This window comes from Cervus canadensis, chromosome 11, assembly GCF_019320065.1.
Source record: "Cervus canadensis isolate Bull #8, Minnesota chromosome 11, ASM1932006v1, whole genome shotgun sequence".
NCBI lineage: Eukaryota > Metazoa > Chordata > Mammalia > Artiodactyla > Cervidae > Cervus > Cervus canadensis.
This window is the reverse complement of record NC_057396.1, coordinates 72,443,973-72,471,431: the sequence shown is the minus strand read 5'-3', so window position 1 is coordinate 72,471,431 and position 27,459 is coordinate 72,443,973. Positions and strand designations below refer to the sequence as shown.

General features: G+C 39.6%; 2 protein-coding genes across 2 annotated transcripts; both read right to left on the bottom strand.

The window, feature by feature from the left end:
- Positions 1 to 855: 855 nt before the first annotated feature.
- LOC122450546 (olfactory receptor 140-like) lies at positions 856 to 1,782 on the bottom strand. Its single transcript, XM_043482916.1, has one exon. It carries the CDS (start codon positions 1,780 to 1,782, stop codon positions 856 to 858), a length of 927 nt encoding a protein of 308 aa, XP_043338851.1.
- Positions 1,783 to 12,498: 10,716 nt separating this feature from the next.
- LOC122450558 (olfactory receptor 4A15-like) lies at positions 12,499 to 13,416 on the bottom strand. The gene has a single exon (XM_043482920.1). It carries the CDS (start codon positions 13,414 to 13,416, stop codon positions 12,499 to 12,501), a length of 918 nt encoding a protein of 305 aa, XP_043338855.1.
- Between the last annotated feature and the right edge of the window lie 14,043 nt (positions 13,417 to 27,459).

Below are 27,459 nucleotides of genomic sequence, written 5' to 3'. Positions count from 1 at the left end.
CACAATCAGATTGATTCACTGCAGAACTAGACTGCAGCCATGAAGTTAAAAGACAATTGCTACCTGGAGGTAAAGCTATAACATACGTACAGCATATTAAAAAGCAGAGATGTCACTTTGCAGACAAATGTCCATATGGTCAAAGCTATGGTGTTTCCAGTACTCATGTATGGATGTGAGTGTTGGACCATAAAGAAGGCTGCATGCTGAAGAATCAGTGCTTTTGAACTGTGGTGTTGGAGAAGACTCTTGAGACTCCCTTGGACTGCATGGAGATCAAAGAAATCAATCATACAGGAAATCAACCCTAACTATTAACTGGAAGAACTGATGCTTCAGCTGAAGCTCCAATACTTTGGCAATCTGATAGAAAGGATCAACTCATTGGAAAAGACCCTGAGGATGGGAAAGATTGAAGGCAAAAGGAGAAAAGAGGCAGCAGAAGATAAGGTGGTTAGATAGCATCACTGGCTCAATGGACATGAATCTGAGAAAATCCAGGAGATAGTGGAGGACAGAGGAGCCTGGCATGCTACTATCCATGAGGTGGCAAAGAGCAGACACAACTTAGTGACCAAACAACAAAAACAACGTGGGCTTTCCTGGTGGCTCGATGGTGAAGACTCTGCCTGCCAATGCAGAAGATGCTAGTTTGATCCTGGATTGCACAGATCCTCTGGTGAAGGAAATGACAACTTTCTCCAGTATTCTTGCCTGGGAAATCCCATGGACAGAGGAGTCTGGCTGGTGGCACTTTATGGGGTTGCAAAGAGTCTGACATGACTTAGCAACTGAGTATTCACACTTAATCATCCCGATGTACGTAAATCATCACTTTATTGGCATTCTGAACACCTACACTACTCTTCTCTTCATCAGATTCCTCATGGCTTTTTTCACCTCTGTATTTCTCACTGTGTAAATGATAGGATTTAACATGGGACTGAGGATTGCAGAGAACACAGTCACCCACTTGTCCACAGGGTACGTGGCCACAGGACGTGTGTAGGTGAATACAGAAGGCAGAAAAAAGAGCACCACTACTGTAAAGTGGGCGCCACATGTAGAGAGGGCTCTGCGCCGTCCTTCAGAGCCCTGGGATTTCAGGGAGCTCAGGATGGCTATGTAGGAGATGAGCAGCAGGGAAAAAATGAGCAAGCACATGCCCCCACTGTTAGCTGCCACCACGATTCCAGGTATGTAGGTGTCGCTGCAGGCAAGTTCCAACAGTGAGAAGAAATCACACGTGAAGTGGTCAATGACATTGGGGCCACAGAAGGTCAAGTCCGTCAAGAAAAGAATCTGCACTGAGGCATGCAGGATCCCCCCGATCCAGGCCACCACCACCAGGAGCAGGCAGAGCCCCTGGCGCATGATGGCCGTGTAGTGAAGAGGCTTGCAGATGGCCACGTAGCGGTCGTAGGCCATGACGGTGAGGATGATGACCTCTGATGCTGCCAGGAAGTGTTCTAAAAAGACCTGAGTCATGCATCCTCGCCAGGAGATGGTTCTTCTTTGATGAAGTAAGTCCACAATCAATTTAGGGGTGGTAACAGATGTGAAGGAGGCATCTAATAAGGCCAAGTAAGTGAGAAGGAAGTACATGGGAGCAGAAAGTGCGGGGCTGAGGGAGATGGTGATGACAATGAGCAGGTTGGCCAGCACAGTGAAGAGGAAAATGAACAGAAAGACGATGAAGAGTATTTTCTGCACATGTGGATTCTGTGTGAGTCCCAGGAGAACAAATTCTGTCACATTGTTGGGAGACCTGAGGATATCCATTCAGTAAGCGACAGCTTCCTGGGATAAAGAATGATACTTATTAATCATGAAAGATTGTGATCTGGCTTTCTTAGAACAAAATCGTCACTGCGCAACATGCCCTTGGAACTTTTGCCCTGTACTCATTTCAATTCTTTCTTATTTTCACCATGGTATTTTGCATCTCTTCAGACATCTAGCACCTGTCACCTGTAAAACATCAGTAGGGCCACATTTGATGTGTAATTTGCCAAGAAAACACTGGGCTTCCTACATGAGATTTGGACTCTCCTACCGGTTCCAACTCCATTGGACTAAGTCACCTCAGTGCCCCTTGCTTCCCAAGCCCCACTCTGTGTCTGTGAGGTAACAAATTGCAATTTTCAGAGGTTTCTTGAAAGCTGAGATGTGCTATACATGGGAAAGAGTTATTCTCTCTTCCGTGAGAATTTATATTCCAACCCTCAGGTCAAACTGTAGAAAGAAAAAAATATGGTCAAGAAGTATCTATCACATGGAGGGAATTTAGTGAGGTGTGTAGAAGTCCTTGGAGACGCATGCTCCCTTGTACCTACCAGGACACATAAGCTATTCATCACTTACCAGAGTGCCTGGAACGTCTGCACTGACTGAAACCTAATGGGTGATGAGTAAGGGCTTGGTGTTGAATGGCCATTCTCGAAGGGTAAGCATATGTCTGCTTCCCCAAACCATAAACTCAGCAGGAATGCAAGTGCTCTTGTCCTCCAACTCTGTTTATCTGTGATCTCTCTACTTTATAAGAAACACAAACATTTGAAAGGAAGCTACACTCCAGTATAATGGTTTCTGACACACTCCCGAGAGTAACCATGAAAGTATTTAATTGCTTCTAAGAAAGTACACATATTGGGTCACTTTTCTTTCAAGATAGTGTGTTTGTTTATTGTTTTTTTTTATTCTTCAAAATTCTGCTCCACATACAATTTAGCATAGTCATATTCTATAAATTTATAGCTTTGGAAGACTTGAATTGAAACATAAACTCTTTCATAGATGTTCAACACACAAGGATCTATCAAGCATAGGAAATCCTTATTTTCAAAGCTTTAACAATAAAAATTTAACAAGGAGAACAGGAAAAAATACTCTGCTAGATAAATTAGAGTGATACCTAATACACTATACAAGAAACATATATATCAATACACCAACTATCAAAACATGTATAAAGTCCATTACTTACTATTAACTCCTACTACAGATTCCTTCATCAAAGAAATATTTATTGAGCCCTTGCTCTGCACATTAATGTATGTTGCTCACATAAAATCATGAAAAGTGACGTTATTGAATGAACTTAATCCTTGAAATTGTATCATCAAAGCAGCAGCACACCCTCCGTGACCTGCACGACCTCCCCCCCCCCTGTTTCTGCTCCGTGCATCCTCACGCCTCTCCTCCTGTCTTCCCACAGCAGCCGTCTCCCATCACTCCTGGTTACAGGATGTGTTACTAATGCAATGTGGGGTTATAAATTTGCCAAAGAGAAGAGAAATAAATATGATGAAGCATATTCCATACAGCATGTCTTTTCAGAGATAAACAGGTAGAAACAGTATTTTTTCAGTTTTCCAAGATGAAAATTGTGTGCATATGTGGGAACACAACGCAGCAGCTTCACTGAACTTCCTCCTTTGTTAGTGGGATCTCCCAGCAGACCACAGAAGAGACGGTGCAAATAAAGTGAGAATTAGACACGATTCTCAGAAGTGCTTTACAAACAACTATGAAGCAAAATAAGTTACTTTTTAAATTTTTCTTTAGCTCCATAATACTTTTTCTAGGAATAAACCTTAACGTAAAATATTTTAAGGGAAACATCATTATGTACACATATGGTCAACATAATCATTAACAGCTGTGAAAAATTTAGAAAGGGTGTGGAAGAAAAGGATAATGGAGAAAAGGACAATTAAAATATAGTGGATCTTTTTGAATAATATGCAGCTTTTAACAGAGACGCTTTTAAAAATTGTGCAATGTGAAAAAATTATCAGCTATAATATTAAGTGAGGTAAATTTTGGATGCATATTTAAATTGTATAGTTATTCTAACTTATCTCATTGTAGCTAATTGTATTATTAGCTCAACTAATTTAAATACATATCAATAAGAAAAAAAGATTCTAAAATATTTTTACTTCTAAATTGCTAGTACTGTAGTCAACTCTACCTTTCTTGATGTTTTGCATGCTTAAGACAGTTTAAAACCTCAGGTAAATTTGGATCAGGAGTGATGATATGATTTGCAACACACATTTATACCTGAGAATATATGATTGTGTGATTTCAAAAAATAATCTCACCAATGAGATTGTCTGACCTAGCGCCATGGCAAGGCCCCAGGCAGCTGTTAGTTCACCAGGAAAGAAGTGAAGTCATGAGGTTAAAAGTGCCGGCTCACTCAGTGTCTCTTGATGGCACCTTTGGATAAGTCTTAAAAGCACTACCATGCATCCTATTTGTGGGTAAAGTCTAAGAAGTTTCTTATGTGTGGCTAATTGGAACTCATGGGTATTTCTCCACCATTAGCGGGTCTTGCTAACAACCAATTATTTCATAACAACATCAGAGAAATACTTTTATAGCATTTTTTTCAATTTTAAACTTCATCTTTAAGTCTATGTGAAACCAGAGTGAAAAGTGTCACTCAGTCGTGTCCTACTCTTTGTGACCACATGGACTGTAGCCAATCAGACTCCTCTGTCCATGGAGCTCTCCAGGCAACAGTACTAGAGCAGGTTGGCATTTCCTACTCCAGAGCATCTTCCCAACTTAGGGATTGATCCCAGGTCTCCTGCACTTGGGCAGATTCTTTAAATCATAGTCACAAGAGAAAAACATAGGGACAAGTTGACCACTTCTGGACTTGGATATTTGATAGTGAATGAGCTTAAATACAGAGTCTGAGTATTTGGTACTTATAAATTAAATGTTTTGGGGCATTACTATTGGATTTTTAAATATTTATTATAATATTTTATTTTGATGAGATGGTTAAATAGCATGACCTACTCCATGGACATGCATCTGAGCAAACTCCTAGAGACAGTGAAAGATAGGGAAGCCTGGCATGCTGTAGGCAATGGAGTTACAATGAGTCGGGACTCATTGCAGCTTAGCAACTGAACAAAAATTTTATTTTAACTGATCTACCATTCATGATAGGCTGCTCTGTTGGCTCAGCAGTAAAGAATCTGTCTGCCAGTGCAGGAAATGAGTTCAATCCCTGGGTCAGGAAGATCCCCTGGAGAAGGAAATAGCAACCCATTCCAGTATTTTTGCCTAGGAAATCTCATGGACACTGGAGCCTGGAGGGCTAGAGCCCACGGGAGAGCAAAGACTAGGACACGACCTAATGACACTACTAAACAACATCAGCGACCACTCACAGCAGCCGTGATTTCTGAATACTGTGTTCAGCTGTATGTTAAGTGATTGTTATGAACCTCATTATAAATTTAGCACTTCATACCAGATACATTTTACGGTACTTCTGCAAAGTAGTTGTTTTTTGTGTCAATTTTGGAATTAGATTAACATGATAATGATGAAAATAAGTCTATTTTTCAATTATATTCAGAGGTAGTAAAATGCATTTGTCATTTAAATGTAATCTTATAATATCCATATAAGGTATTAAAAGTAGGAAATAATATTCAGAATTTATATAGTAAAACATAAGAAAGGGAATAGGAACACATTTACCATGAAGAAATAAGAAACCAGGCCATTAAAACCTGGGACAGGACTATTATCTTTAAATTATGTTTTATGACTAAAGTATTGTGATATTCATACATTGCTACCAACTGCGAGGCCCATTATAATTATCTAGTAAAAGAGATAAAACTGATATTAAAATTATTTGGTAAAAAAATTCAATTCAATTCAAGAATGCTTTTATATAAAGCCAAACTTACTTAAAGATGTTCAAATGTGCTTTAATAAGAAGAAAAATAAATTGTAGATAACTCTAGATTGACTCTAGAGAATGTAGTCACTATGATCAGCATGTATCAATGAAGGAAAACATTTTAAGAAAACTAAAAACACATGACCAAACATAGTCTGACTGGACACAGTAATATTATAGTTCTGCAATAATATCTGTGATAGCAGACAGCTTCAATGAGGATTGTAATCTGTCTGAAGAACTATAAGGGTCGCCATGTGGAACTAGTGGTAAAGAATCTGCCTGACGCAGGAGACTCAAAAGACATGGATTTGATCCCTGGGCTGGGAAGAACCTCTGGAGAAGGAAATGGCAACCTGCTCAAGTATTCTTGCCTGGGAAATCCCATAGACAGAGGAGCCACATGGATTTTGTTGAAGCATCATCATGAAAATGTCTTGGACTATTCTTTAAACTCTGAAATGAAATCAGAATCAGATCAGAGAATCAGTATGTCCTGACAAAATTATCATCCCTAACCTCAAAAACGTCTGAAATCCATACACAACGGCCCATTGAGCATCGTCCACCCTCTGTTTAGACAGAAAGGAAACATTTTTAATTGCTATGATACAAAAGAGGTTCTTATAAAATCTAATATCCTTTGAAATGGCTTAAAGGGCATCAGATTTTAACTTAGAAGGATGCAGATCTGAATACCAGTTCTGTCTCTGAAAGCGGATGGATTACTGAACTTTTTTGAACTTTGTTGTTCATCATTAAAACAGGAATGATCACAATAAAGTTAAATCACAAGAATACCTACCTTACAGAGGTGCTGTTAGTGTCAGGTGAGAGGTATGAGAAAGACTTTCTAGTGATAAACTATGAAAGTGTGAACATTATGATTGGAATAAAATCTTCATATTAGGTCATTTACTCTCTGAAATCGCATTTCTGTTCAATACATTCTAATGGCGTTTCTTTAACCTTTGTCCTTCAGCCCTTGATAATCAATATTCTACTTGCTGTTTCTGAGTTTTGCTTTAAATTCCATGTAAATGGATTTTTATATGAATCCATATAAATGGATTCACACAGTATTGGTCTTTTTATTTCTGCTTATCCTTTTAGCATAATTCCCTTAAAGTCCCATCATGTTGTCACAAATGGCAAAATTCCCTTCTTTTGCATTACTGAATAACATTTTACTTATGTATATAAATATATGATATTTATATTACATTATTATTGTTTTATTTATATGTATATTTAATATGTTAGTTTATATAATATTATTCTTTTACAGCCTTATTTGTATTATGCATATATAACATCTTCTTTATCCACTCATCCAGCAGAGTACATTTTAGCTGTTTCCAGGTGTTGGTTATCGTGAATAATGCTGCAGTGGACATGGATGTGCTGATATCTTCAGATTCCTGACTTCATCACTTCTCGGCCTTTTGGCTAAAATCAAATGCAGATTCCTGACATCACGCTCTTTGGTTAATACACAAAAGTAGGATTGAAAAATTATACAGTAGTCATATTGAATTGCTTGAGAAACCTCCATAATGTTTTCTGTAGTGACTGAGCAAAATTATATTCCCATTACAGGAGTGCTCCATTTTCTCTACAACTTAAAAAGAATGCTGACTTCTGTGTATCTCATATAGTCGTCCTAACAGTTGAGAGGTGATACTTCATTTTTGTTATGATTTGAATTTGCCTGTTGATTAGTGATATTGAACACCTTCTCAAATTCCTAGTTGTATAACTTCTTTGGAAAACTATCTGTTCAGTTTCTTCACTCATTTTTATTTATTTATTTATTTTGTTTGTTTGTTTTTTCTTCATTCATTTTTAAATTGAGTTATTTGTTATACTCTTAAACTGCAGAAGATGCACACATATTTTAGATATAAATGCCTTATGAGTATATGATTTGTAAATATTTTCTCCATTCCATAGGCATTCTTTTCAGTTTGCTGTTTCCTCCCATGTGTAGAAGCAGTCTGGTTTAGAACTTGAGATCCTGGACTTCAGGCTGATGTCATGATGGGGTGTAACTTAACTGACCTGCTGGCTTTTGTCTCCTCTGCTTGGTGGCCCTGAGCTGCCCTTTTAGGGTTCTGACCATCTCACTGGACAGACAATATCCATATAGCCCTGTATCTACATGGAGAAGAAAAGAGCCCCAGGAGCACCCCATCTTTTATCCATCTCTACAAAGGCATCATTCATATAAGCCCAGCAATATGCTAATGACCAGAGAGTGACCTTGGTCTGTGCCACTTGGAACAGAAGAATTGCTCAGTCATGTTCTCCCTAAATTAATTATGGCCAGATACAGAGCAGCAAATGGAAAGATACAGCCCTATGTGTGAATATACACAGGTGTGTGTGTGATCATACTAAATACATAAACACATATGCATACACAAACACATCCCTACTGGTAGTCAGATACCAATCCATGTGCTGTCATATAGAGACCCAGGTGTTTTCACGTTTAGACACATACATGAAATTGAATTCAGACATACATATCACTGAATGTATACACACAAGCAGTCACAGAGATTCACATGAGTTTGGAAACAGATATGAATCTATGGTTGGATCCATACTTGTATGTTGTTGGATACCGACCAATAGATGTTTGCAAAGAAATTGGCTTTAAGGTTTGTGCTCTAATACATGCCTGCAAAAGACACTAAGTTCTTTCTGACCAGCTCACTGAAAATGTGAATCAAATGTAAATAAGAAAGTCTTCTTTTCAAAATGTAGAGGAAAAAAATCAAGATTTTTAGGCATTCTAATGGTGAAGATTACAAATTTTTATTTTGATGTCGATCCTTCACAATATGTGTCTTATTCGAGATGTGATAACAAAATAATAACATATATCTTTGTCCTCAAAATAAATATGCTGTGTTATAACATGTTAAATGTATATTTTATGGAAAGTTTTCAAAATTTACATAATGAATCTAAAGTTTATAGGGGGAGGGGAAGATCAGGAAGGAGGGAGAGAAAGAAGAGGAGAGACTGCCCCAGAACTGAACTTTCTAGATGATGTAAAATTTGATATATTAAATAGAAAATTTTCAAATTACCTGAAATTAATAATTATATTAAAGGATTATTTCCCCTGTTTGGAGAAAATAGACTAAGATATGTCCCCATTACAAACAAAAATAAATTCTAGGTGGGTTACAAAGTAATACTTGGAAAAGTTATTGGAAAAAAAACAAGATGTTGAAATTTATAAAGTCACTGGAAGGAAACAGAATTTCCCAAAAGCAATGTGATAGAAAAAAATTTTTAAAGTAGAATATTAAATTAATAGCTTAATTTTAAAATATTCATAGCTAGAACATGAGTAACATAATAAAGTATTCTAGCAAATTTCAAAGAGTGAATATTTCAAGGAAACATACATATTTAATGTAGAAAGAGTTAGTCAAAATTTATCAGTAAAAATTCTCACTCCAAAAGATCAAGAATGCAAGTAATTGACAAAGTCTATAGAGTGGATTGGGAAGACCCCCTTGAGAAGGGAATGGCAACCCACAACAGTATTCTAGCCATGGACCAAGGAGACTGGTGGGCTACAGTCCATGGTGTTGCAAAGAGTCAGATATGACTGAGTGATTAACACACATATAGAGTGGATATTATGTATCATACATTGTGAGAGAAACAGAGAATGGTGTAAGTTTCCTTGACTTCGGGGAACTTATAGATCAATAAACATAGATAGTTAATAAAGATATTTATCTCATAGCTTGAAATAAATACACAAATATGAAAATTACTTAACATCTCTCTTAACTCATTTGTATTACAATTGCATGACACCATAGACCAGAAGGATTAAATAATAAACATTTTTCACAGGTTTGGTGGCTAGGAAATCCAAGATTAAAGTGCAGACAGACTCCATGTCCAGTGAGTTCCCCGACCTCATTCACAGACAGCCATCTTTTTCTTGTGTCGTCACATGGCAGAAGGGTTGAGAGAATTCTCTAATGTCTCTTCATAACGATTTTATGACCTAGTCATTACGCAAAGGGCCCACCTCCAAATACTCCCACATTAAACAGGAGTTAACTTATGCTTTCATAGAGGGACAAAAACTTTAAGTCTATAGCAACATCCAAAAGTGAAGAAATAAATTACATATGTTTGAAAGAATCTTTTGATGAAGGTGAAAGAGGAGAGTGAAAAAGCTGGCTTAAAGCTCAACATTCAAAAAAAAAAAAAAAAAAAGAAAAATCATGACATTCTGTTCCATCACTCCAAGGCAAATAAATGGGGAAAAAGTGACAGACTTTATTTTCTTGGGCTCCAAAATCACTGCAAACAATGACTGTAGTTGTGAAATTAAAAGACACTTGTTCCTTGAAAGAATAACTATGACAAACATAGAAGGAACATTGAAAAGCTGATTTATTACTCTGCTGATAAAGTTCTGTATAATCAAAGCTATGATTTTTATAGTAGTCATGTACAGACGTGAGAGTTGGACCATAAAGAAGGGTGAGCACCAAAGAATTGATGCTTTCAAACTGTAGTGTCACAGAAGACTCCTGAGAGTCCCTTGGACTGCAAGGAGATCCAACCAGTCCATCTGAAAGGAAATCAGTCCTCAATATTCATTGGAAGGACTAAAGCTGAAGCTGAAATCCCCATACTTTGGCCACCTGATGCAAAAAACTGACTCATTGGAAAAGAACCTGATGCTGGGAAAGATTGAAGGCAGGAGGAGAAGGGATGACAGAGGATGAGATGGTTGGATGGCATCACCGACTCGATGGACATAAATTTGAGCAAGCTCTGGGAGTTAGTGATGGACAGGGAGGCCTGGCGTGCTGAGGTCCGTAGAGATGCAAAGAATTGGACACAACTTAGTGACTGAACAATAACAAGAAACCCAAATACTTGATTTTATTTGGTCAATAGCATTGTTTTGTGAAGACTTTGAGATAAAATAAACTCCATGTAAATGGGGTAAAAATCAGGATATGAGGTTGCTTATAGGCTGATTTACTAGTGAAAAGCACACACTGCACATATCATTGCTGCTGCTGCTGCTGCTGAGTCGCTTCAGTCGCGGCCAACTGTGTGACCCCATAGATGGCAGCTCACCAGGCTCCCCCGTCCCTGGGATTCTCCAGGCAAGAACACTGGAGTGGGTTGCCCTTTCCTTCTCCAATGCGTGAAAGTGAAGTCACTGAGTCGTGTCCGACTCTTCGTGACCCCATGGACTGCAGCCTACCAGGCTCCTCCATCCATGGGATTTTCCAGGCAAGAGCACTGGAGTGGGGTGCCATTTCCCTCTCCGGCACCGTATCGTTAGGTCCTCGTAAATCTAGGTTGAATAAAGGAGGCAGAATAATAAGCTTCTTTGATCACATGCTTCTGACCATACTTAGTTCAATTCAGTTCAGTCGCTCAGTCGTGTCCGACTCTTTGCGACCCCATGAATCGCAGCACACCAGGCCTCCCTGTCCATCACAAACTCCCGGAGTCCACTCAAACTCATGTCCATCGAGTTGGTGATGCCATCCAACCATCTCATCCTCTGTCGTCCCCTTCTCCTCCTGCCCCCAATCCCTCCCAGCATCAGGGTCTTTTCCAATGAGTCAACTCTTCGCATGAGGTGGGCAAAGTATTGGAGTACATACTAGAGGCAGATAATATTTTCTTTCAAGCCTGATTCAGAGAAGGATTTTATGAATGCTGTTTCTGTCAAATAAAACAATATACCCTGGCTTCCTTATTACTTAGTAATCTGTGTTTCATTGATAAGAGTGATAAGAATGACATATCTTGTCAGCATCCTTCTTAACAGTGATGTCACCCAAAATACCTGGTGTCCAGTTCCGTAGTGCACATACGAAAGTCATGGATCATAGAATATGATAAATTTACACATGGAAGGCTGAGCCTGAATCTAGAAGGTTATGGAACAACCACATGCAAAAAAGGAAAAGAGAATATTGGGGGAAAAAATCAGCGTTTTTTGTTTCTAGGTATTTTAAACTATCTGGGAAAGTGAATGGCTCATTTTCAAGAAAATGTAACTCCAAACAAAGATGTTAAACTTGAGGAAATAATATGACTACCCAACTGAAAAATAAGTAAGATTTGGTTATTTTTCGGCATAAAACTATTCCTTCAGGTTATTTTTACAAACATAGCATCCTTATTAATACTACAGCTCTGAAACATTCCCTAATCTTACCATGCTAAGCAAAAGAGAAATAATATATATAAAGTATCTTTCAGATACTTGTGTGTGGTGGGACAAACCAAAATTTTCTGTCATATATTTAAAAAAAATTTTGTCTGAAATCTGTAATGAGCTCTATTAATTCTGAAAAAGATTGTATTATTTAAGAGAGAAAAATGAGAAAATATTCCCCTGATTAAATAAATTTACAGTATTAGTTTTAGCTTAACTCATCATATAGAACATATAGCTGTAATATCAATAAACATATTTATATCCTAAAAGTATACATATTTTCCACAAGAAATTGTGGAAATCATAAAAATGTATTTCAAACTAAATATATAATTTGAACTAAGATAATATGAAAGCATTATATATATATATATGTATATATGGTATGACCACTGGACCTATTTAAGTAAAAAATGTTTTTCATCACAACCAAGTTATTCAATCTAAGGAGATATTTACTACAGTTAAAAAAAATCACAAGTGACTTTCTTGGGAAAGAGCATTTATTCAAGAAAAAGAATTGATACATTCCCTTGCTGCCTCATTTTCTTTTTCTGATCCATAGCTTTTTCATGGCATTTTGCATCTCTCCATTTCTCAGTGTATAGATCAGAGGGTTCAACATAGGGGTGACGATGGTGTAAAACACTGCCAAGTATTTATCAATGGGCAAAGTGGAAGGAGGTCTCACATACAGAAAAATACAGGGCACGAAGAAGAGGACCACCACAGTGATGTGGGAGCCACAGGTGGACAAGGCTTTGCGCCTCCCTTCCTGACTGAGATCCTTCAGGGAGCGCAGGATGACCCCATAGGAGATGAGCAAGAGTGTGAAGAGGACCACACATATTACCCCATCATTGGCCAGCACTGTGAGGGCAATAATGTGGGTGTCAGTGCATGCGAGTTTTAACAAGGGGTACATGTCACAGATGAAGTGGTCAATGACATTGGGGCCACAGAAGGGAAGGTTGTAAACAAAGAGAATATGAACAACAGCGTGTACAAACCCACCAACCCAGGGCAACAGCAGCAGCAGAACACACACTCGCTGATTCATGATTGTCAGATAATGCAAGGGCTTGCAGATGGCCACGTAGCGGTCATAGGCCATGACCACCAGGAGTAAAATCTCAGCACCACCAAATAAGTGCTCTGTAAACAGTTGGGTCATGCAAGCTCGAAATGAAATGGTTTTCTTCTCATAGAGTAAGTCTACAATCATCTTTGGGGTGACCGTAGTAGAATAAAGAGTATCCATACACGATAAGTAGCCAAGAAAGGAGTACATAGGGGCATCGAGGGCCGCGCTGAACACCACAGTCAGGGCAATGAGTAGGTTGCCGACCGCTGTCACAGTGTAGGTGAGCAAGAACACGACTAATAATATTTCCTGACCCTGGACACTCTGAGTGAGCCCCAAGAGGACAAACTCAGTCACATTGTTCCTTTCTTCCATAGGTGCTTCTAAATGTTCTTTCAGAGCTCAGGCAAAATTACCTGCAAATATAATTAGTATTAATATGACTGACTTCTTCACATCTTAAGATAATTTGTTCAATCATTGAACAAATAAGCAATATGGTTTATTATGTTCTGGTATTTTTCAGATATTATAATACAAGGCATATCAAAATGTTGTCCCTAAACTCGGCATTCTTACAGACTAACGGAAAGGCAAGTAATTAGAGATATATGTGGGAAAAGGACTAAATATTAAAGAAATGAATTGCCACAACTAGCTTTCCTTCTGGAAGTTAATTAAATTGTACATAAGCTAATATCTTATATAAAAATAAAAATTGATTGAAGGTTTAATAAAAAGGTAAAGCAAGATTTACTTCATATTTATTTTCCAGTTTTTAAAAAAGAAAGTTACTTTCTACACTATAGGAGTGGAAGAATCTTCTTAACCAATCACTAAATCCCAAATGGACATATTTGACAATTTCAAATTATTTAAAGAATTTAAGAAATGCTACCAAAACACAAATAGACAAAGTTAGCTTGAAGAAAGATTTACATGTTAGAGGATATGCACAGAGTCAGTATCTAAAATTGAAAAAGATCTCCAAGCAATTAAATAATAAAAAGTAAAATTATAAAATATATTAAAATATTAACTAACAATTAAAGGAATAATACCCCTGAAAGACCAACAAACATATAATATGATGCTGAAGCTCACCTGTAAACAGAAAATTAGTTCTTGAAGTCACAATTTTCTTACCACAGTATTTGCTTGATTTCTTGAAAATTAAATCAGTCAAGGTCTGCAGGTGCTATCTCATTTTTTCTGTATTTTCTAACAGATTAGCAGGCTGTGTTTAGAGAACTTATAAATTGAAGCTATGATCAGATTTACAAATATCTGCTCATGAAAATATCCTCAAATCATTACTCTTGAAAATAATTTCTAAGTATACTTTATCTTTGAGTAGGATAACTTATTTCAGATTATTAGAATATGAAATTATCCAAAAGGAATACTATAGTCAATCTTCACATACTAAATAATCACAATGGATTCCTAACATGGTTGACTGAGAAAATTACAAAGGAAAATTTCAAAGATTAATTCTCATCCCATCAAGTGCTCTTGCAAAATGTGAAATCTCGTTCAGAATGTTGTCTCTAAACACACTTCCTGGGTCCCCTGCATAAGGAGAGCTCCACTCAGTCCATGTTCTGGGCTCTGGTACCTTCCTTCTTGTCCTTCATGCACTGACGCCTTCTCTGGGAACATGGGAAGCAAGATATAGGCAGCATCACTAGACCTTGAACTGGTTCCTAGTGACCAACTCTCCGTGCTTTCAGGAAAACTGATTCATCTCAGTCATTCATCTCAATTCATTTCAAATTGTTAGGATTTTCAAAATGAATATGAATGCCCTTTTACCTAAGGAACTCTGAATCTTGACTGTGAAAAGAGAATTCAAATTTTCACTGTTGGCAGGATTTATCCTGATAACAAACAAATGTTAAATCAACATTTTAATCAGAGAGAAAGAAAACTCAAATTGTGTAAGAATTTGCAGTTTGTGTTTTATAACAATGGAAGTAAAATTGTGAGATAACCTTTGTGACATTTTGATTCTGAATCACTTATACTGTCCTATCTTCATGCAGTGTTGATGAACTCTGTGTTTCCTGAAGGATGGAGAATAATTTCACGTATATACATTATCATGTTTTGAGTCCATCATTTCAATTTGAGAAGAAAGCTCTCATGAAATTACTGCTACAGGCACCTCAAGTCAGGGCAAAGGACTGTACATACTTCATCTACATTTAAGTTCAGCAGATACAGTGGATAAAGCATTCAATTGGTACATCTCCATGGATGAGTCTCAGCTAATTAAATTCATTGGGACCTTAGTCATAATTTTGCAGGTAGCCTCCTTATCTCCAGAGATGTCACCAGAATAATCACTGTTAGCATGACTTATAGATACCTGTCCTCTGGGGGAAAACCATAGGAAACAGCTTGAAGTCATATCACCAAAATGGAAAAGTTCAGTCTGGGCAGAAATGAAATTTATGATAAATTTCCTATTTAAATAATGTCTTTCAAATAAGCAAATATTTTTTAACTTTAAACTTTATCTTTGAAGATGATACCCAAATTGATTTCCAAATATTATGAATATCAATTTCAGAACAAGTCATTTAACATTTATTTCAAATACAGATAAAGGTTGTCACATAATTTCAGACAGGCAAGTTGATAGAATCTGTGCAAGTATCAGAGTGGGGAAAGAGAAAATGTTTTTTGGACTAGTCCATTCATCTCAGAACGCTCATGGGACATTCACCAAAGTAGAAATACCCTAGGCCAGTGGTGTCCAACCTTTTTGGCACCAGCCTGGCACCAGGGACGGGTTTCATGGAAGACAATTTTTCCATAGACTGTTGGTGGAAGGTAGGGGAAAGGATGGTTTCTGGGTGATTGAAGTGCATGACATTTGTTGCACTCCTGTGAGCATCTAATGCTACCACTGAGCTGACAGGAGGTGGAGCTCAAGTAGTCATGTCAGTGATGGGGAGCAGCAGTAAGTACAGGTGAATTTTTGCTCACCTGCCTGCCACTCACCTCTTGCTATGAGGCCTGGTTTCTAACAAGCCATGGATTGGGGGTTGAGGGCCTCTACTCTAGGCGATGACACAAGTTGCAATACATTTTTAAGGACTTAAATCATACATTATATATACACATATATATTTGTGTGTGTGTGTGTGTATATATACACACATATATGGCATCCCAGCTATGGCTAGTGGTAAAGAATCCACCCACCAATGCAGGCGATGTAAGAGATCTGAGTTTCATCCTTGGGTCTGGAAGATCTCCTGGAGGGAGAAATGGCAACCAGCTCCAGTATTCTTGCCTGGAAAACTGCCTGGGAGAGGAGCCTGGAAGGCTACAGTTCAGGGTAGCAGCAGAGTGGGAAACGGCTGAGCATCTGCACCTACAGTTGCATATATATATATATATATGCCACCAGGGGGTCCCCATATACATATCACAATAATGTAACTCAACTAGAAATTGAGAACAAAAACATAACATTTTCCAGCTGTTTACAATTAAGCAACAAGAGCCTAAAATTATCAGTGAACATTTTCAAAGAAATATTGTCAACAGAAAGATAATGATACATATGTAAATAATAGCTATATGAAATAAATGTATAAAAAGTGCATCTATCAAAAATACCTATGAAAATTATTTATATAAAAACTTACACATATAAATATATATAAAGAAATATATAATACAATACAATGTAACATGTATAAACAAGTGCTCGGGGCTGGTGCACTGGGATGACCCAGGGGGATGGGATGGGGAGGGAGGTGGGACGGGGGTTCGGGATGGGGAACACATGTAAATCCATGGCTGATTCATGTCAATGTATGGCAAAAACCACTACAATATTGTAAAGTGATTAGCCTCCAACTGATAAAAATAAATGGAAAAAAAAATAAAATATAAGGGCCTATTTTAAAGTAAAAAAAAGTTAATCAGATGTAGCTCAAAGAGTGCTTATAGAGAGAATTTTATAGCTTTAAATGCAGATATTAGAAAACAACAAATAAGGGGTAAAATAAGCTTCTGTCTCAAGATGCTAAAAAAGAAAATCTAATATAAACCCAGAGAACATCATAGTATAGAAAGAGCATTGAGAAGACAAACATCATTAAAAGAGTAATTGATATAAAATAAATAATCCATTTAAACCCACTTGTTCTTGATAACCAAATGATGCAGGGGCTTACAGATGGCCATATTATGGTCATAGGCCATAAGCAATAGAAGGGTGATCTCTGGTTCATCAAAAAAAAAAGTTTAAAATACTATGTCATGCAAATTTCAAAGGCTCTGATATATTCCCCAAAGGTCAAGTCTGAATTAAATCTGATTGAAACAAAAGAGGAATAAATTAGGTCTAAAAATGATAAGCTAGTAAAACAAAAAACAATACTTCATCTAATTCAGGGTCTTACTGACAGCTATGGTCATGGCAATGTGCAGGTTGTCCACCACTGTCAAAATATAGAAGAGGCAGGCAAAACTAAAAGGATTTTCTGCCCTTTTGAATTCTATGTGAGGCCCAGAAGATGAAATCAGTTACATTGTCCCTCTAGTCTGCATAGGAGCTGAGTTCACATATTAGAAGCAGTTAAGTTACAAAGCAAGGGAGAAAGGTTTTAAATGGATTATACGTTAATCTTTTTATTTTTACATTCAATTAAAACATTGTGTATGGAGTACCAATCTGTGTCCAAAGGGGCACAGACATCGTGATGACCAAGTTTAGAAAGGCCTAGTTCCCTGCCCTCAGTGATATGATACACAAAGAGGCATCAGACCATTCCAGACCAATGGAAGAAGTCTTGTGATAAAAATACGGACAATATGCTAAGGATTACAGCGTAGGAATGTATCTACGAAACTGGAACAAGGGACATCATCCCTCCAAAAGCTGTGTTTCAGTTGCCAATTAAAGGAAATGAGGTTGAACAAACACGGATGACAAGGGAATTCCATGGAAACATGCACGATTATAAAGTCATGAAGGCATAGTTATTGAAACACACTTAAATGAATTTACACGTTAGGTGTGAGTAGATCGAAATATGAATAGAAGGTCACTGCCTTGGATTGTCTCAGAACTCACTGAGAAGCCTCTTTGAGGGTCTTTAGTTTGATGATCCTCATTTCCTGACCTATAAGTACCAATGTTATGTCCCCAGCCCCGACATCTACCCTTATTTTCAATTTTTTCTATTCAGTGTATCCAGTTTTGGATACCTGCAGTTAAATAGCAATTTAGTACATATACTACAGAATTTAACATCACCCACATTATAAAAGGTTCACCCAGTCTTGTTAAATGGTATCCACTCAACGTCATTGCTCAGAGGATAAATCTCAGTGTTCACTGCCTTATTGACCTCCTCTCACTTATTCATAGCTTTAGTAAATCCCATTGTCCTTAGTTTGAAAATCCATCACAAATTCGATCATTTTCTACCACATGTCAACCCCGTTTCTTTTTTGGCCACTGCAAAAGCCTCCAGTCAAGTATGTCCTCTTCTAATCTGGCCTCTGCCAGCTTGTTATCCTGAAGCAATTCAAGTTATTCTTTCTCAGTCTTGTCCTATTGTATCCCTTCACTGCTCAAACCTCCCACAGTGAATTCCAATCATGTACCCAATTTAATGTGTCACTTTTTCTATTTACTGTAACAAAAATGGGAATCTCTATTTTTTATTTGAATAATCTGAGGCTTAAAGCATCCTATTAATTTTCAAAAGATTAAATATTTTAAGTGATAAAATAAGAACTGGAATCAAAGTTTATTTCAAAATAATTTAATTTCTTACATAATAAAGTTACAAAATTTTGAAATCTGATTCCCAATATCAGTTGATTTTGTCAACTTTAGGAGGCTTGCTGTGATGTGATTTGGCAGAATTCATCTTTAATCTAGGATGACAAGAAAATGTGACAGACCATTATTACCTGAAGAAATATTTTATTTCATTTAGTGGTCTCTCTCTTTTCTCCCAGGAGTCTTCTGATTCTTCAGACAGCTGTTCTTTTTACACTGTCAATTATTTAAACAAAATTCAAAGTGCCCACAAAGAAACAAATGTTTATCATGTTAGGATAATTTATGAAAAAAAATCCCTGTGAATCCTATGTTTCCCTAGGAAGACAGCAAATAGCCATTTCCCAGGGAAATATATGTTAAGCAATTACTTTTCCAAGTAACTCCAAAGTAGAAAACGCCCCACTCAACAACTTAGTCCTCATCTTGTCATGTTGGTGTGGCCAGACTAGATGACTTGAGATTTTGGGAGACATTCTCACTCTTTTTTTTCCTTTTTTTCCTTTCTTTTGCACATTTCTTTAAGCCTAATGAGGGACTTCTCAAAAATGTATATCATTTCTTAAAAGAATATGCCTTTTTTTCCCAAATAGAACTGGAGATTACTTTGCATTTTATCTATCCTATCTGCACCGAAACTCCATTACTATGGCCACCTGATGCAGAGAACTGACTCATTTTAAAAGACCCTGATGCTGGGAAAGACTGAAGGCAGGAGGAGAAGGGGACTACAGAGGATGAGATGGTTGGATGGCATCACTGACTCAATGGACATGGGTTTGAGTAAACTCCGAGGGTTGGTGATGGACAGGGAGGCCTGGCGAGCTGCAGTCCATGGGGTCACAAGGAATTGGACATGACTGAGTGACTCAACTAAACTGATCTACACAGATCATTAAATCTTAGAACTGGACTGTGTCCAAGACTGATTCTTGACTCAATTCAATTCACTGGAATTTTCCAGTAAATTTTTAAAGTATGTAAAAAACCACTAGTAAACCACATCACCTTTTAGGGTCAGAAAGATGTGACAGTGATAGTAAAACAAAATGGTTTATAATTACTTTCAGACTACTGCCAGTTAAGAACAAATCAGCAGCCCAGCTGATTTGCTTCAGCAAAGCAATTTATCATGTATTTTTCTACTTGCCATAGGAAGTTTTTCTTTCTTTTTATTAATATTTTAGTACTCAATCTATTCTTCCTTGATGTTTGCTCAATATATGAAATGCATAATCAACTCAGATATAACAAATATTTATCCAATCATTAAATTGTACTTAGACTATCTATTTGACTACACAAACTATGCTATGGCTGAGGACACAGCAAATAATAAAATGGAAAGTGTATAAAAGTTTCTTCTTGTGTGGATGTTATATTCTTATAATAGATTTCACAACAAGGAAGGAGACAATAAGTAGTAAAGTAGGTGTAGTCTTTCAGTGTTTCAAGACCACAAATAGAGGACTGTACCAGATATTAGAGGGAAAATTCTACTATCAATAATATAATCAGAGATGACCTTTCCTGAAAGGTGTGTTTAAGGTAAGATCCAAAGAAGTGGATGTGGCTACCCTCAGAAGCACTGCTTCTTAAGTAAAATTAAGTAAAAATCAATTTCAGAGATGAGCTTGTCTATATGTAGAAAACACTAAATATTTGGCAGAAATTATTATTGTAATGCTGTTGTAAAAGAGTGATCAGAAAGTACATTCTTGTCTTGTTTCTGACCTTTATGGAAAAGCTTTCAGTCTTCCAATGTTAAGTATGATGTGAACTGTAGTTGTAACATTTACGGCCTTAATTGTGTTGATGTAATTTCCTTCAATACCTGACTTGTTTAGTTTTTTAAAATTATTCTTATTATGAAGGGATGTAGAATTTCCACACTATCAATGAACAACACAAAGAAGAAATTAAGAAACCAATTCCACTGACAACAGCATTAATAAGAATAAAATATTTGGATAAATTTAAGCAAGGAGGCAGAGCACTTAAGCAAGGAAAACTCCAAAATATTGCCAAAAGATACTAGAGAAGACACATATAAATGGAAATACATTCATAAGCTAGAATTTTTAATATTACTAAGACAAAATTAAAAGATACTTGCTTCTTGGAAGAAAAGCTAGGACAAACCTAGACAGCGTATTAAAAAATTGAGACATCACTTTGCCAACAAAGATCTATATGGTCAATGTGAGGCGAGAGTAGGCCTTCCTACTTGGTAAGATTATCAGGCCACCTGGATATAACCAATTAGCTTTCGCTTAACACTGACCGCTGTTTGCCAATTAGGACCAATTAGCTTTCACTTAATAGTGACTGCTGTTTGCCAATTAGGAAATTAGGAACGGGGCAGAAACCCCCAGGAAAGCCCCGCACGCGCGGAAGTTTTGACCAATGAAATTGCTTTGCAAACGTGTAACCAATCCGCTTCTCACCCTATAAATTTGTGTAACAGCTTGGGCTCGGGGCTCTCTGACCCTCACCACTGCGTTGGTTGCAACAGAGAGTCCTGGCTCGAGTCAGTAATAAACTTCCCTTTCTGCGAGATGCATTGTCTTGGAGGCCTTCTCTATTCCCGCTCGGGGATTCGGACATCAGGCATAACATTTGGGGGCTTGTCCGGGATCCCTTTACTGGGGGAAGAGAACACTTCCAGGACAGAGGGGAAGGATAGATAATAGCACCAGTGCTCAGGAAAACTTAGGGGGCCCGAAAACCCAGCGCTGTGTTGTCAGCTGTCCGTGTGTTTGTCTTTGGCTCTCCGTGTTTGTGTGTGTGCCGGCGTTGTCTCAGGCAGGACAGGAGAAGTCCAGTGTAAATCCAGGGCCCTGCTGTGAAGCAGGAAGGTGTCTGGAGCAGGAAGTCCAGTGTAAATCTGGGGCCCTGCTGTGAAGCAGGAAGGTATCTGGCACAGGAGAAAGCTTTCTATCTGGTGAGAAAACTCAGGGGGCCTGAAAACCCAGCGCTGTGTTGTCGGCTGACGTTTGTCTGTCCGTATGTTTGTCTTCTGCTCTCCGTGTTTGTCAGTGTTTGTGTGTGTGCTGGCATTGTCTCTGGTCTCGTTCCTACTCTTTTCAGGAGTTTCAGTGAACAGGCGAATGGTTGTGGGGGCAAATGATGAGTCCCAGCCAGGGCTACACTCTGGCGGACTCTGAAGGCCCTACAATAAGTGAGCCTCCACTCACAACCCCACCTGGGACGATTGTCAGCAGCTGTTGCAGGTGCTCTTAATGGGAGCGAATTCTGGCAGAAGCGCGGAAACAGGTCCTAGGGGCCGACGGGAGGCCAACCGCCTAGCCTCATCTCATGGACAAGGGATTTCCTCTGTTGCGGCCTAACTGGGATTTTGAGCTAGCAGAAGGTAGGGAGCGTCTCCGAGTGTACCGCCAGACTCTGATGACTGGCCTGCGGGCCACAGCAAGAAAGCCAAGAAATTTGGCAAAGGTAAATTTAGTAAGGCAAGAGCCCACTGAGAGCCCGGCAGCCTTCCTAGAGAGGCTAATGGAAGCTTTCAGGCAATATACACCTGTGGACTCCCAGGCTGAGGAGTCACGCACTGCAGTTCTGTTAGCATTTGTAAATCAGGCAGCCCCAGATATTAGGAAGAAATTACAAAAGATAGAGGGATTGGGAGAACAGATGATACAGGATTTACTGAAAGCAGCTGAAAAGGTATTTAATAATAGGGAGACCCCAGAAGAAAGGGAAGAACGAATTCGACGGGAGGAAAGGGAATTAGCTGAGAAGATCAGGAAGGATAGAACTAGGGAAAACCGGAAGAACCAGAGGGAGCTAGCCCAGATTCTTTTTGTGGGGATAAAAGCCAGAACAGAATTGAGGGAACCTCGAGACCCCTGGACGAGAGAAAAACAGAAACCAAAAAGGCAGGCCCTAAAGAAAGATCAGTGCGCCTACTGCAGAGAACAGGGGCACTGGAAAAACGAGTGCCCTAAGAGGGACCTGAGGAGAGGAACAACCCAGAGAGAGAGAATCTCCCCTGGAACTCGAGTTCTATATGCAGGGGAAGACAGTGACTAGGGGAGTCAACTCGGCACCCCTCCCCGAGTCCTGGGTCCATGTTGGATAATTGCAGTCATGAGGAACTGGAAAATTCTGCTGACCAGAGCCCAAGACCCCTCGCCAGGTGAGAGAGTTTCCGGGGACTGTTGGATATTGCAGACTGTGGATCATGGGGTTTGCTGAGAAGGCCTGGCCCTTGTATGAGGGAAGTAAAGAGACCCCAAACTGGACTTGGACCGAGCTTTCCAGACACTCAGACGGGCCCTACTAGAAGCCCCAGCCCTTGCCCTGCCTAACCCAAATAAGCCATTCCAGCTGTTTGTAGCTCCATGATTGCAGCGAGATACTGGCTGAGGCCCTGGCGGCACAAAAAGACTTAACTGATGTACCCCTAGACAAAAAGATGGGCAAAGGAAAGCTGGAGCCACCACGGTAGAAGAGTACAGTTGTGAATATGGCTCCGCGAAATTTTATGCACTGTGTGGCTTTGGTGGGGTCTTAAGTTGTGGTCCGTATGCAGGTGGACCCACAGAAGTACACTCAAAGAGGATGGTTTCCGTGGTTTGGCCAAAGGATGGGCCCCGACCCTCATTGGCTACTCCCTGCAGGGGCTCTGCAAGTTTGGCTTTTATGAAGTATACCATGATGAAGTTTGCCTGCTTTGAACGTACTGTTGCTGATTCCGTGGTGTCTGTGTTGAATAAAGAGAAGGGTAGCAGTGCCTCTCAGGTCCTCAAGAGACTTGGATTTAGAGGTGCATGGAAGGGACTCTTTGCCCGTATCATCGTGATCGGCACTCTGACTGCACTACAGTGGTTTATCTATGATTTTGTGAAGGTCTACTTCAGGCTCCCTCGCCCTCCTCCCCCTGAGATGCCAGAGTCTTTGAAGAAGAAGCTTGGGTACACTCAGTAGATAAATGAAAGCAAATATGGACTGAATCTGTGTGTTGATCAGTGTTTGAGAAAAATGCAACTGGACGAGAGATAATCCAGGCTTGCAAAGCGTGCCAGCTGATGAGGACAAGGAAAAAGCAGCACACGGGAACGAGGTACCAAGGGGAAGAGCCAGGGCAACACTGGGAGATAGATTTCACTGAGGTAAGGCCAGGCAAGTACGGGTATCGCTATATGTTGGTTCTGGTAGATACCTTCTCGGGGTGAGTGGAAGCCTTCCCCACTAAGGGAGATCTTAGAGGAGATAGTGCCTAGGTATGGGCTGCCAGTGACTATGGACTCTGATAATGGACCTACCTTTGTGAGCCAGATTGTACAAGGGCTGGCCCAAGCTCTGGGGATGAAATGGAAATTACATTGTGAATATAATCCCCAGAGCTCAGGACAGGTTGAGAGAACAAAGTTGGCAATAGAGACTGGCGGGGACTGGGTGACCCTCCTTCCCTTCGCACTCTTTCGGGCATGTACCACCCCTTATAAGAGATTCTGTATGGAAGACCCCCTCCTGTGTGTATTAGAACCTAGATGGAAAGGCCCTTATGTTGTTCTCCTTACCAGTCCTACTGCTGTCAAGGTCGACGGGATTGGACCCTGGGTTCACTGCAATCACGTGCGGCAAGCCACACCGGAAGAACAGGAGCAGAATGGAAGGTGAGTCCTCACCCGTCAAATCCTTTGACTCATCCAACGGGAGGTCTCCTAATTCTCCTGCTGATTATTGCAGGAGCTGAAGCTGCGTAACCTCTTGTGATGGGCCCCGGGAATGGGACGTAGGAAACAGAGATTTGGTAGCCCTGAGTGTGGCACAATCCGCAGAGCCAAGTACCTCAGATATGGGGGCAATTTAACCAAGCTTCACTATCTCTGCAAGGCCAAGGGCTTTCCTCCCTACGAGCCGCTGTAGATGCAATCAGTCACTTAGAGGAGTCTTTGACTTCCTTGTCTGAGGTGGTAGAATCTATGGCAAAAGTGAGAGAGGGACTGGCACAATGAAAGAGAGAACGGGAAGCCCAGCAGAGATGGTTTGAGTCTTGGTTTCAACACTCCCCCTGGCTGACTACCTTAATTTCCACCCTCCTGGGTCCACTTAGTGTCAGTGGCCCAGGATAGAAAAGAGGAAGATTCCTCACTTGAACAACAGACAGGGGGGAATGTGAGGCGAGAGTAGGCCTTCCTACCTGGTAAGATTATCAGGCCACCTGGATACAACCAATTAGCTTTCGCTTAACACTGACCGCTGTTTGCCAATTAGGACCAATTAGCTTTCACTTAATACTGACCGCTGTTTGCCAATTAGGAAATTAGGAACGGGGCAGAAATCCCCAGAAAAGTCCTGCGCACGCAGAAGTTTTGACCAATGAAATTGCTTTGCAAACGTGTAACCAATCCGCTTCTCACCCTATAAATTTGTGTAACAGCTTGGGCTCGGGGCTCTCTGACCCTCACCACTGTGTTGGTTGCAGCAGAGAGTCCTGGCTTGAATCAGTAATAAACTTCCCTTTCTGCGAGTTGCATTGTCTTGGAGGCCTTCTCTATTCCCGCTCGGGGATTCAGACATCGGCCATAACAGTCCAAGCTATGTTTTTTCCAGTAGTCATATACAGTTGTGAAAGATGGACCGTAAAGAAGGCTGTGCACCGAACAACTGATGCTTTTGAACTGTGGTGTTGCAGATGACTCTTGAGAGTCCCTTGGACTGCAAGGACATTAAACCAGTCAATCCTAAAGGGAATCAATCCTGAATATTCATTGAAAGGACTGATGCTGAAGCTGAACCTCCAATACTTTGGCCAACTGATGCAAAGAGCCAAGTCATCAGAAAAGACCCTGATGCCGGGAAAGATTGAGGGCAGGAGGAGCAGGTGGTGACTGAGGATGAGATGGTTAGGTAAAATCACTGACTCAATGGACATAAGTTTGAGCAAACTCCGGGAGACAGTAATTGACAGAAGAGCCTGGCATGCTTTAGTCCATGGGTTTGCAGAATCAGACAAGACTTAACAACTGAACAACAAAAATTAAGATACCAAGATGACCTAAAGTGATCTACAAATTCAATGTTATTTCTACGAAAACCTCAAAAAAATTTTGCATAAATAGAAAAAGCCATCTTAAAATTCATATGAAATCTCAAGTGATTCCAAGTAGAAAGAACAATCATACTTCTTATTTTTAAAACATACAATAAAGTTAAGGCTATCCCTGGCATACAGACATACGTACATGGTGAGGCAGTCATGATTGGCAGAGCAGAAAGATCCTGAAATCATGCCCTCTTAAGGAAAGACCAAAATTATGACTATCTAGGAGCCACTGCCGATGGGAATAACCTGACTAGCAGATCCTCTGTTATTAAAATACATAGAGTAAAAAAATAAAATAAACTACACAGAGTAGGAACCGTGGCAGGACAGAGAGCAGGGAGTGATACAGGGCAGAGTCCAGTCCCACACCTCAGGTTGGCAATAAACCTAGGGCGATAATCCAGTTGCAGACATTTTCCCAAAGGAGGAGATTGTTCTGAACCCCACACAGTACTATTTAGCCCAGTACTCCTACACTGGGAAGTGATCTCCCCTAAAATATACAACTTTGTAAGCCAGTGGGGATTCCTTTTCAGAGAGCCAGGGGGCTTTGGAAAATAGTGACTTCAGCCTTAAAAGTCACATCCAGTCCAGTATGAAATAGAAATCTGAAAAGAGCTTGAGTCAGATCGAATTGCTCATAATGAACAGAGCATCCCAGAAATATAAGAGAAAATTGAGCCTCACTTTGGGGACATAGACACTGGTCGCAACCATTTTGGGTAGCTATCCTGTGATAGTGACATGATGCTGGCAAGCATCATATTGAAACCCTCCCTCTAGCAATTCTGTGGTGGGTGCAAACATCACTCACCAGCCAGGTGGCACCAATGTTGAGAAGCCCCAGGACAAGTAGCTAACAGAGCAAAGACAGAGCCCCACCCATCTGCCCTTAGACCCGCTACCTCAGAACACCTTGAGTCCACACCTGACCTGGGACCCACCCACCAGGTAGCCAGCAGCAGCCCCACACCAGCCTCCTTTCCAATTTTTTGGGGGTGAAGTTTTCTATCACCTAATCTGGGGCTCTCTAACTCTTTCAAGATGATTATTACAACTGTGTCACATCGAACTACAGAATCGTTTCCATTATAAAGGATTCTAAAACGTTCCTCATTCAGAAAAATAAGGACTAAATTCTCTCTCATTGCATAGCAATTAGTACTCTCAAATTTCTTGTTTTTGATTTAGAAATGTTAGGGATTATAGCCTTCTTTCTTCTCCTAAATCCAAATGGATAAAATATCAGTTTACAACGTAGTTTGTCGATTACAACCTGATTATTAATACAGGTGAGCACACTCTGGGAAGTCCCCTGAGAATGCAGAGTTTCTCAGTTTTCCTGCATACGATCCTTACAGGTGGTGGGCCAGGCTCTGTTCTTGGATGAGCTTTACTATCATTCCAAATTTACTCCATGGTCTTACCTACTGTTCTAGATATGAGTTAAGGCAGTATTCTTCAATCGTTTTTTCCCCACTATTGCCTCTAAAAGGTGCTTTTTTGCTTTTGTAGATATTATATTCCCTTA

What these genes read in the sequence shown, in the direction of transcription:
- LOC122450546 (XM_043482916.1), bottom strand. Translation starts at nt 1,782, where the DNA reads ATGGATATCCTCAGGTCTCCCAACAATGTGACAGAATTTGTTCTCCTG.
- LOC122450558 (XM_043482920.1), bottom strand. Translation starts at nt 13,416, where the DNA reads ATGGAAGAAAGGAACAATGTGACTGAGTTTGTCCTCTTGGGGCTCACT.